This window comes from Dipteris shenzhenensis, chromosome 5 (assembly GCF_047967505.1).
Source record: "Dipteris shenzhenensis isolate YYH24624 ecotype China chromosome 5, Dip_SZ_1.0, whole genome shotgun sequence".
Lineage (NCBI taxonomy): Eukaryota > Viridiplantae > Streptophyta > Polypodiopsida > Gleicheniales > Dipteridaceae > Dipteris > Dipteris shenzhenensis.
In genome coordinates this window covers 60,994,123-61,006,209 of record NC_141600.1, presented here as the reverse complement: position 1 = coordinate 61,006,209, position 12,087 = coordinate 60,994,123, and the positions used below count along the sequence as shown (strand labels likewise).

Sequence of the window (12,087 nt, the reverse complement as noted above, 5' to 3'; positions counted from 1 at the left end):
CGTGCATTTCCTATTTCTTGAATCTAGTTTTCTTCTAATGTCTTTGTGGACATGCTTGCGTTAGGACTAAAATTCTCAATGTTTTGTGATAGGCTTCTTACCTGAGTACACCTTCAGTGGTGTCTTTCCCATGACTACTTAGTTGTTGTCTTATTCAGGATGTGGATAGTCATATTGACCACCTCTACCTTCACATTAGATGAGTTTGATGCTTATTGCAAGAAGAACGGCATCAAAAGACAGTTGACAATAACACATACATCCCAGCAAAACGGGGTACCATAGTGGAAGAATCAAGCAATTGTGGAGATGGGTTTGAGCATGCTAAAATTGTTCCAAATATTCTGAAAGTAATGACTTCTTCTTGTCTCTTTTTCCACCTTAGCCCCCCATTCTTTGAATTTTGCATGGGTCTATGAATTTTTAGACAGATATAAGTCATTTTGCTGAAATCATCTATAAAGCTGAGAAAATACTCTGACCTTGAAAGTGATCTGGTAGATATAGACCTGCAAATATTGAATGAACCATTTCTAGTGGCTCAATGGCTCGATTCGTGGCCTCTGTGGAAAATGGTGCCTAGTGTTTCCTGCCTTTTGTGCAAGCTTTGCTAAGTTCTTGCTTGTTTGATAGTTGTGGAAGTCCTTCCACCATACTTGCCTTCCGCATCGCGGTGTACCGATGTGCCCGAACCTCTCATGCCATACTCGAGACATCTTAGTGTCCTCTTGTTACACCATAGCACTTCTCTTGTAGAGTCCCATTTCCTCAACACCTCGAGCAATCACTTTATGAGTCGCTTTGGATTTGATGACCATTTCTTCCTCATTGAAGACGACCTTCATCTTGTTCTTAGCCAGTTAGCTGACAGAAAGAAGATTTTCATATAGATCGGGTACGTATGAGACACCTTATCCCTACCCGTAGTTGTTGTGAATGGAACACTCCTAGTGCCCTTGAATGGGCAGCTCGGACTTTTCCCCATAGTAATGGATGGCCCATCACTAACACCGACCCGTTTCTTGAACCATTGCTTTGTCTTTGACATGTTCTTTGATGCTCGCTGTCAGCATAACAATCATCTCCTCCATCAGTCATTGCAAGTGATGAGTACTTCTTGGTGATTTTGACAAGGGTTCCTCCATGATGATGTTGGTGGCTTCTGATTTGGTCACTCCCTTTGACTTGTCAGACTCTTTATTTTCAAATCCGTCTTCTTGTTTTGGTATTTTTTAGCAAAGTGTCCTAGCTTCTCACAGTAGAAGCACTTATTTTTCTTTGAATCTCCCCACTTGTCTTCTTTGGAGTCTCCATCAGATTGAGACTTAGCCATGGTGGGCATACCCTTGGTTTTCCCCTTCATGAGAGAGGCTTCGTCACTAGCTCCATCAAACTTCCTCTCACAAGCTTCTTCTTGTAGGAGTAGTGGCAATAGCTCTTCGAATGTAATAGGTGCTGACCGTTAAATTGCAATCATGGTTGTCACAAAACCTGTGGAGCTGCTGGGGAGCATGCCAAGCAAAAGCGTGGCTACCTAAGCCGAATCCTTTTTTTGACCAATGCTAAGAGCTGATCCCTTGTTACCTTTATCTGAGTGATGTGATCCTATACTGAGTCCCCCAATCCTATCTGGAGATCGGGGATTCTAGCTGCATTGTTGATCGCGTACATGTCCTTAAGAATAGTCCATGGTTGAAACATAGAGACTGAGTCCGCAGTTGTGTCAATGATTATGGTTAGGGCCTCTGCATCACACAGTACCCAATCTCTTGACTGCATGGTGTTACTGATATCCCAGCAGCATTCTTGATGTCCTGGGGCCTTAGCTCCACTCCTGTTGTAATCTCCCAAATCATTGTTACCAGAAGGTGGCTCCGGATCTCCTCCTTCTAGAGATAGGGTGGGCAGTCCCCAAATCTTGGGATGGGTAGTCTATTGGCCATGACGAGGATATGAAAGGCTTACGAGGGGAGTAAGCACTTTTCAGAACCTGAAAATGGAGGTTTGCTCCTGAAAATGGGGTGTCCTTTTTCTCATGAGGTCAGGGCTGAGGGATATTCAAATAGTTGCTGATGAGGCTCTGATACCATGTTAGAATTTCAAGTGCTGAAGTATGCACCTCTGCACAGCGGATAACAAAGACAACTCTTTCCAATACACACCTAACAGTAAATCTGAACCACAGACTGTAAATGAAGCAGAGAGATAGAGCAGCAAGCGTACCTCCAAAAATACAGTTTATAGTCACCAGAAGAGTGGCAGAACTGCTTCAGGATGAAGCCACAAACATCCAGCAGAGTGATGAGCAAAATACAGTCTGGAAGGACTGAACAAAACTGTGGCATGTAGGCTCCTAGTATCTGCTCTTGCGTGCCTTAAAGGAAGGGCTTCACTGGGATGCAGAAAGTGAGGTAGGAGCCTCACACTCCTGCCCTAGAACTGGCCAACCAGTTCACCCGACTTTGGATCTGTCCCAGTTCCTACCGACCAGAGTCCGGACCAGGCCAGGTGTGACCATAACAACAGGTCGGTTGACTGCCAGGTCTGCCGATCTGATAGCAGTCCTAAAACTGCTAGTTAGGCAGCCCTTCAGGTGCCTATAAAGGTAACCCTGCTGTGGTCCAGATATCCTTCTGATAGGGGTTGCAAACTGCATCCCTACTCTGCTGTGAACTACCTCGATGTGAGGTTTGATGCAGCTCTGCCTACCCTTCCAGCACCCTTCCAGCCTACAGATCCACTTCCTGTATGTCCCCATATGGGAACTCACTGGTGGGTCAGTGACCTTTCTAACACATAGTTCCTTGCTGTTGATAGAAGTATTCTGCATTGTTTGCTACTTTTGCACCATGGACATGAATGCAAACTTTAAAGAGGCGAGGTCGCTTACGAGTTGGAGTTTGCTGAAGCTTTTCTGTTGGTTTTAATCCTCTTCACTGAAATGCAAGTGAATGAGGCATAGAATTGGTTCACCACATGGTTGGGCTTTAATGCCTCTGCATTCAAGATAGAATTACTTTTTGTCTGGATGGCTGATGTATCTCCATCATCTGTGTTAACTAACCATTGTTAATTAATAATCCAGATATGGTGGGTTATGCAAAATGCCAGATTAAAGCTCTATTGTCACATGTTTGTTACAGGCAATGTAGATTTTGCTTCAAGCCGAGTGGAAGTGCAGCTTTCAAATCCAGACTATGCTCAAGTGAGTAAGCTGCAGCTTGCAAAATTTCTTTAAAATTTGGTTAAAGATCTGGCACTTGTATGCACTTTTTAGGGATCTTGAGAGTGACATATCTTTCTAAGGGAATACATCGTTCTGGGTGTAAGAAGATAGGCAATGGAATGATGAGCAGTATATGCTGCATCTCCAGAATCAGAGATATTGGAAATGACAATGACATGTGACTTTAAAAAGGTAAAGCATGGTGTTTACCAGTGTGAGATGCAAAGGGATCCCTTTTCACCCACGTTCGTAGTTGTGCATGATGGTGCAGAGCAGGATGTCTTTGATCGTCTTGGCATGTAAATGGGATGATTATTACCTAGATTGAAAGGTGGGATACAGAGCATGGATGTCTTTGATCGTTTTAGCCCTGTAAATTGGATGATTATTACCTAGATTGAAATCTGGGATATAGATGCTGCACCACGAGTTCTCCTCCAACTGGGCGACCAGGGCGAGTAGTAGGGTAACCTCTCCTGTCGGCTCCATAAGCGCAATGGCAGAGCCCCCTTCAAGTCCGAAAACCCCTGTATCCAAAAGCGCGGCTAAGGCCAAAAGGACCACGGCTCTGACAGATTCGAGAAGTGGGGCATCGATTTCATTGGACCAAGCCCAGCAGCTAAGGGAACCGGGGCCAGATACATCATCCTGGCCACCGATTACTTCACCAAGTGGGTAGAAGGGAGAGCCACGGTAAAGGCCGATGCGAGATCCACCGCCAAATTCTTATATGAACAAGTCATCACGTGGCTCGGATGTCCCTTGGAGTTAGTCAGCGACCGAGGAACTCACTTCCTCAACGAAACAATAGCAATCTTGACTAGTGAGTTTATGATCATACATAGGAAGTCAACGCCATACTACCCTAGGTCCAATGGCTTGGCTGAGAGCTCCAATAAAACATGTTGTAAGATCATCACCTATATTGTAGAAGCCCATCGTACCGACTGGGAGCATAAGCTCAGAGCAGCGTTATGGGCCTATAGAACCTCCTACAAAGTGGCCACGCACTGTACCCCCTTCAGCCTAGCCTTCGGGACGGAGGCGGTAATGCAAATGGAGTATTTAGTGCCTAGCCTTCGTCTTACCGTTAAAGAAAGACTTATAGAGAATCCGTTAGTAGAACGGCTAGTTGAGCTCGAAAGGTTAGAAGAGACAAGGTTGCGTACAGCCTACTGTCTCTGGGTAGAAAAGGCCCGGCGTAAAAAGTGGTTCGACTGCAATCTCAAGAAGGACCTGGCAGAGGGAGATTTGGCACTCCTATATAGCGTCATAATACCAAATGCAAGCTAAAGTACCGAGGTATGGATCCCTACCGTGTGGTTGAGATCACTCCCCAAGGGTCGTGCCAAATAGCCACCCTTGATGGGATTGAAATGGATTGCTATCTTAACGGGAGCAAATTAAAAAAATACTACGGGCCACTCACTCTCTCCACCCTTCAAGCCGTGCATAGAAAGAAAGAAAGAAAGAAAGTTTATTAAAGTCTTCGGAAGACCAATGGGTCTATGAGACTGTGAAAATCCTGATACAACAAGCTGTGGTAGTGGAGCTACTAGACGAGCATCCATACCAATGCAAAATGCAAAAATGCAGAATAACAATAATAAGTCATGAGTACAACATAGTCATGTTGATGGTCGACTATATATCAGTCTTAGCATCGTCATCAATATCATCATCATCATCGGCAGTAGCAAGATATCAGGATGGATGGGACAGTGGAGGCATGAAGTTGGCAATAGAGTGCTATCGGCCACTCAGAGGTGCGGTCCTGGCACGTCTCTTGGTCGTAGCTCTTCTTCTCACCAGAGCTACTATGACCCCCGTCGGTCGGGCTCCAACTCTAAAGAAGGAGGGGATGTCCCTGAGTGTGATTTGTGTGTCGACCCGCTGTCTGAGTTGTCGAGTCACAGGCTCCGGGTCACGGTCATGTCGAGGCCTCGTCTCGTGGGGGTCCATGTAATCTAGTTGAAAGAACTCCGTGATAGAGCTCTGAGAGGGGTCAACCGAGGAAGAAGTCTGCTCCTGTCTCCGTGCTCGAAGTATCCTCTCACGGTGTCTAAGTGCCTCATGAATGAAACCTGCCAAACACCGCTGGTCTGGGTAGGACAGGAAACAGGCCCAAATCCCATAACTATCCCTCAAGAGGCACTGGAAATGTCCTCGGATCTCACAGTACACAGAACATCTGAAGATGAAATGCTCCTCTGTCTCAACCTCCTGCATGTCACACAGTGTGCATATGCGCCTCTCCCTGGGTAGTCGCTCTGCTCTGCCGCTCTCGATGCGAAGTCTGTGTGAAGAGACCCGGAACCTGCCCAAGAGATCCTCAGCGAGTGGGGTAGGTGAATCTGTGTGTATCCTGGTGGGTCAATGAAACCCTCTGCTGTGATATGTAAGAAGTGATCTCTGTAGAAGCTAAGCTTCACTGGGAGTTCACTCGGTCCCAACTAGGTCCGAAATGTGTGTAGCTGTAGTAGATCCTCACGGATAACCTGGTTGACCTCGTGTGATAAGAGGGGAGAAAACGGAGCATCCATGCTGTACTGGAAGGGAGGTAGTCTATCCATGTGGAGCCCCAATCGCTCAAACCATCTCTCTGTACGTGCATACCAGCACCTCTGGTCTCCTCCTGCTGCAAGTGCCATAGAATAGGATAGAGCTATCCATGGTAGCCTGCTATGCCCCGAGGTATAATTCCCATATTCCCTAACTCGGTACAGATATGTGATGACCTGAAATGCAGCATCTAGCTGTAAAGGGGGTGACCCAAACTCAGTTTGAATGATCTGGTGAGGAACGGATGACTTACCACGAATCATCCATGATAACATGAGAACCTGTAGCCGCTCCACACTGTCCCACTCTGTATCCGACAAGTCTGGCCCCCAACAAGGGCTGTCGTACATCCCCGTTGGGCGAGCCAAGGAGTCAAAAAGCAACCCCTTGGTGGGTGGATCGTGAAAGTGCGAGCGGAAGCACTACCTCTCTAGTCTGGCCAATGAAGCATACCCTCTACTCAAGCGTGCCTACATCGCGGGTCTCATAGTGAAGCTGGGTCTGGAGAAGGTAACCCCAAGATAAGTGTATGATGAAACTATCTCAACCGATGACCCCGCAAATGTGAACTGCTCCTGACGCATGCTGGCTCGAGATGTGTTGAAGATCATGACCTTGGTTTTACCCAGGTTGACCTTCAAATCATGAGACTCACAAAAGGATTGTAGTGCGTCTAGGTGTCTCTGAAGCCCCTCTACTAAGGAAGACAAGAGAGCCACGTCATCTGCGTAGAGCAAAATTTGGATCAGCGTGCCTGCAAGAGAGCAACCTACACCCCCCTGTGTCTGCATCACTGTCTCAAGCTCGTCAATGTAGAGGCCAAACAAGGTGGGCGAGAAAGGACACCCTTGTTTGACCATGACGGTGCTCATGATCTCGTCTGTCCACCTGGATCCTGCCCGAACTCTGTCTGAAACTCTCTCGTAAAGTGCCATGACAGCCCAAATGATCTCTTGGTCATAACCCAAGTCCTGTAGGCGCCGTATGAGGTGGGCTCTTGGGACCGTGTCAATGCGGAGGTGGCTAGGATGAAATGCTAGGCCATTGAGGAAGCCAGAGCTCGTAATGCTAAGCTCCGATAGCGTAAGCAAATGACACTACTTAAGGCAACGACTGAACAGATGCAATTAACGGATGAGCTAACAGTGGAGCTAGCTAGGTTGCTTGTTCAACTGGAGGTTTCACGCATGCGCATCAAAGCACTCGTAGATCAAGGAGCGAGCCACGACTTCATCTCCCGCGAGGTATGGGAAAAGCTACAGGTACCTCTAACCCTCACCGTTGCTTTAGTAAGAGCCATAAACGGTCAGCTCCTACAAACCTTGGGTTTTGTGAATTTAAGTCTTGAGGCAGTGGAAATACGATTTTATGTTCTTCCCACAGAAGCAATCGATGAACAGATTATATTGGGAAGAACCTGGTGCTACGCCGTGAACTGTCAAATCGACTGGTGTGCCCAGATTGTGTCACTTACAAATGGTGGCAGTATGGCGGTAGTCCTTCTGTGTGGACCAAGCCCTACTCCTTCAGTTCCACCCTCACCGGTCCACGACAACGAAACTACACAAGAGGACAGATAGCCACCTCCAACCCCCCAACAGGAGTACAACCCCAAAGCGAGAAGAAATCCAGCCGCGGTGGTAAACCGGTGCCATTGCCCACCCCACCGCCACTACCATCCTCCACTCAGGAAATTCGTGAACAACAAGTACAAGAGGCTATCCTCTATGCCCAACGTCACTTCAATCGGACCCGACGCCTTGAGGAAGCCCAAGCAGCATAGAAGACCTCAGTCGCCCCAAGAACGTCTCTTATCCGTTACAAAAAGAAGACCACACCACCAGCTCGCGCTTCGAGCCTCAAGCTCCAATCCACCTCATCCACTGCCATATCCCCCCAACAGCTTTGTCAGCACCAAACACTTGGGCGGCCGAGGAAAGGTGGTTTGCGTGGGTCTCGAAGATGAGGGTACGAGCCGCGAAGGTTCTGAAGGCAGCAACACAAGGACCTGTGTTGTCCCGAGATGCAGCACCACAAGAACCTACCGACGAACCGGATGCAGCAGGCCAGCTCCAAAGTACGGAGTACATAGTAACGAAAAGTGGGTTGGAGATCTAACGAAAAGTATGACATGGCTAGGATGGGGCGGCAGTGGTTGGGGTTACGGCGAAGGATGGTTTGGAGGGCATTAGGAGGTAGTGGAGCTGCGAGGTCTAAGTGGAAGATGATGTTTTGTGCGTCGAAGTAAAGTTGGAGGGTTCGGGGGATGGTGCGTGGTGCAAGTGTGTATGTGGCGAACTGTGCGGAGACCTCCTTGTACATCCGAAACTCCTGTTGCTCCCAGTCTTCCAAACCTGACTCCTCTGATTGGCCAGGGGCGCACTATCATTCGTTCTCTGCTTGGAGGACACCGTAAGTCCCCGTTCTTGTGCCAAGAGATCCTGTAGAGTTTGGATCTATCGTTCTTGGTGCTCCTGTGTTTTGGCGTACTGCGCCTTTGCCTACGCCTTTTGCTCCAGCATTGTTCGCAAGCCAGATTCTGCCTTGTCGACCTGGTCTATGAGAGTTTGGACTAGGGATTTGCTTGTGGCAAGGTCATCTTTGAGCTTTGTTAGGGCTAGCTCGAGCTCTTCCGCTTTGGCCCGGTACTCCTCTGCTCTTTGTATGGCTGCTTGACCTGTGGCTTGGGCTGCAACCATTATGGATTGGCTGTCGTGTGCAAAGAGCTGTGCCTAAAGGAGACTAGGTGAGAGCTATGAGGCTTGTTCTTGCCTCCTCTGTAAAATTGTGCATGCGATCTGTGGGAGCTGTGCCGTGGCTTCAAATAGGTGTTGTTATCAGGTCCGCACTCCATAATTGCTCGGCCAACATATGGCTATAGCCACCTGGTGCCCTATATTGGGGCGCACTGCAAAATTGTAGGGCTTTTGCTAGGCCTGCGCATGGAGAGGAAGAGGTGCCGGTGGCGAAGGATGTGGTCGCTGACCGTCGCCATTCCGGAGCCCGCTGGGCGACGCCATCAAGTATCCCGCCAGTCGTTGCCAAAGAAGGATCCCACCGACCATCGCGATCCCAGATCCCACCGACCGTCATCGCGATCCTAGATCCCACTGATCATCGCGGTCCCAGACCCCACCTACCGTCGCCATCGCTAGATCACGCCGACCGTTGCCATCCTGTATCATGCCGATCGCGGTCTTTTTCATATCCGGCCAGTCGTTGCCAAAGAAGATTCCCACCGACCGTCATGATCCCAGATCCCATCGACCGTCATGATCCTGGACCCCAATGACTGTCGCCATCGCCAGATCATGCCGACATGACAGCGAACATCTCTTTCTCATAGATGCCAAAATTCATTTCAGCATCTTGGAGCACTCTACTCTCGTATGCCACGACTCTTCCATCCTGCATAAGTACCCCTCATACGCTGTTCCCACATGCATTTGCTTGGACAACGAAGGGTTTGCGAAGATCTGGCAAAATAATCACAGGATCTGAGTAGAGTCGCTACTTCAGTAGGTCAAAAGCTGCAATTTCTTTGGGACCCCATCTGAAAGTGGCCCCTTTCTTCTGTAAGGCATGTAAAGGAGATGCAATCTCTACAAAATACCGAATGAACCTCCTGTAGTACGAGCACAAGCCCAGAAAGCTGCGTACTTCATGGATGTTCTTCAAGTGTGACCAATTCCTGATGGCCTCTACCTTGGCAGGGTCAATCCTAACTCCATCCTTGGAAACAATGTGCCCGAGAAAATGGATCTCATGCATGAAGAATTCACTTTTCTTGGCATTGACAAGCAGCTTATGCTTCCGTAGCTCCTCGAGAACAATTGCCAGGTGCTTCCTATGTTCAGCCTCATCCTGAGAGAACACGATGATGTCATCGAAGAAAGTGCCAACAAAGGCTCGGTGCTCTCTAAAAATCCTGTCCATCACTCTATTGAAGGTGGCAGGTGCATTGGTTAACCCAAATGGCATGACAAGAAACTCGTACATACCAATGTGGTACGAAATGCTGTTTTGTGAACATCCTTTGGCTGAACTCTGATCTGGTGATAACCACTCTTCATATCAATGCGGCTGAACATTCCAGACCCCTATAACCTATCCAAAATATCATCTGTCCGAGGTATAGGGAATCTGTTCTTAATCGTAATCTTATTGGGGGCTCTATAGTCAATGCACATCCGCCAAGATCCATCCTTCTTCTGGACCAAGAGCATGGGTGAGCAGTAAGGTGAAGAGCTGGGCTGAATCAGCCCCTTCTCCAGCAGGTCCTTGACCTGATTCATAATTTCCTCTTGCTGGGCTGCACTAACCCTGTAAGGAGGTCGGTTAGGAGGACTGCTACCACGGATTATATGAACAGTTCTTCCGATATGACTACGGATAGTGGCATGACTGAGAAAACCCATATTCCTATCATGTGGTCTTCTGGCCTTTCAAGGGGCAACTCCTGTGGAAGTGAGTCAGAAAAACAGTCCCTAAACTGAAAAAGAAAATCTCTGCTGTTTTTCCAGCTTAGAAAAATGAGACTCTTCTTCTACTGACTTCTTTTCAGATGCAAACACTAAGTACACTGAAAGATGCTTTTTCATTACGTTGCCAATGGCAAAAGCAGATACAACAGGGATGGATTCTCCCTTCAATTTAGCATCTAAAACGTTGGGTCTTGCCACGGTGAGTGATTGTGATTGTTTTATTCTTTGTATCCAAAGCAGCCCCAACACGAAAGTGCCAAGGTATCCCCAGTAACACATCACAACCATTCAACGACATAATATAGAACTCTTATGTGTCCATGTAGCTCTGAATATGCATCCATGGCTTGCCTGTCACCGGAGTAACTGACTGGCTGAGTCCGAGACAAGCCATATCTGCTTCACACAAAGGACCCATTTCTTTTGCCCTTATTCCTAACTTTCCAGCCAGCTCTGGAGAGATGAAATTGGCCTTGGCTCCCGGATCGAAAAACATCAGAGCTGTCTGGTCTCTTATCTTGCCCATGCCCGGCATAACTCTGTAGCATCTGTATTCTGAACAGGCCCTATCAAGTCTGGCAAAAGACCAGCAGTGGGCTTGGGCTTTTTATTCTTCTGATCAGTCCTCTTTTCCTCGTGCTCACCCTGCTCAGAAGGAGGGAACTTCCGCTTCTTATGTGGGCATTCAAAAGCCCTGTGGCCTTCCTCCTTGCAAATATAACACCTGTTGGCATCATAGAGAATTTGCTTTTCCTCATCAGACGTGCGGGTCTCGCCTCTGTCCTCCAACAAACTTTGCCTTCATGGGCTGTGAAAACTTTCTGAACTTCTTAGGGGATTCCATCTTGCTGCCCTTTGACCTTGATGTCTCCTGTGAGCTTCCTTTGAACCCAGAAACTTTCCCTTGCATTAGTGCATAAGCTGTAGTGGTATTCTCAACCAACTGAGACATATTGGAAACCGTTGTCTTCGTGCAGTAGTCCCGCATCTCCTTTGGCAACCCGCAGCAATATCTTTCAATTTGCTCGGACAGCGGTACATGTCTGTAAGAATTCACTGGCAGTTTGGCTTCCCAAAACTTCTTATTGTGGTCCTCCAAATTTCTGCAATTTGCAGCATCCAACCTGTACCAAGCGGTCATGATATCCACCTCAAAAGTGGTAGTGAGCCATGCTGCTGAGAAGACCTGCTTGAATTCGGCCCAAGTGGTAGGTGCTCTGCCTTGCAAGAGGAGGTTGGTCCACCATTGGAGCGCATTGCCCTTCAAAAAGGTGGCTGCCTTTCGGACTTCGGAGGATTCTATGAAGTGTCCACTTGAGTAGGTAGCATCAAACTGTTGCACGAATGTCAAAGCCTTCAATCTGTCCTGCATCCCATTGAAAGTCTCAAACTTGACAATTGCCCCTCCCTCGTAATCTTTCAATTTGCCTTTAGGGGTGAGATTGTCATAAACGGGGGGCTGTAAAAACGGTGGGGGCATCACTGCTTCCGCATTCTAAGCCATTCCAACCGTACCCATGGTGGGGTTTGGCATTCCAGGTCCCACTCCCTGCATCTGTGGCATATTCCAAGTATTGCCCATTGTCCCAAGCATTCCTGTCTGCATTCCAGACTGCATCCCAATGTCTGAGTACATCATATTGGCATTTGCAGGGGGCATTCCACCCATCATAGGTTGCTGGAAATTCTGCATTCCCGGCTGCGTGCTGCCCATAAAGCTACCTGGCATTCCGGGTGCCTCTGCGGATGGTGCCACCATTGCCTGAAAAATTGATCCCCCTCCGAAATATCTTGGATGCATCATGGGCTGAGGAA

At 48.0% G+C, this 12,087-nt stretch overlaps 1 protein-coding gene across 3 annotated transcripts in view; it reads left to right on the top strand.

Moving 5' to 3' along the window:
• The window catches only part of LOC147902272 (uncharacterized), a 269,182-nt gene that overhangs the window by 21,893 nt on the left and 235,202 nt on the right, over window positions 1-12,087 (top strand). For all 3 annotated transcript variants that reach the window (XM_087374747.1, XM_087374745.1, XM_087374746.1), the window contains exon 4: window positions 3,144-3,205. In XM_087374747.1, the coding sequence (XP_087230873.1) occupies window positions 3,144-3,205 (62 nt within the window). The remainder of the gene's footprint in view (window positions 1-3,143; window positions 3,206-12,087) is intronic.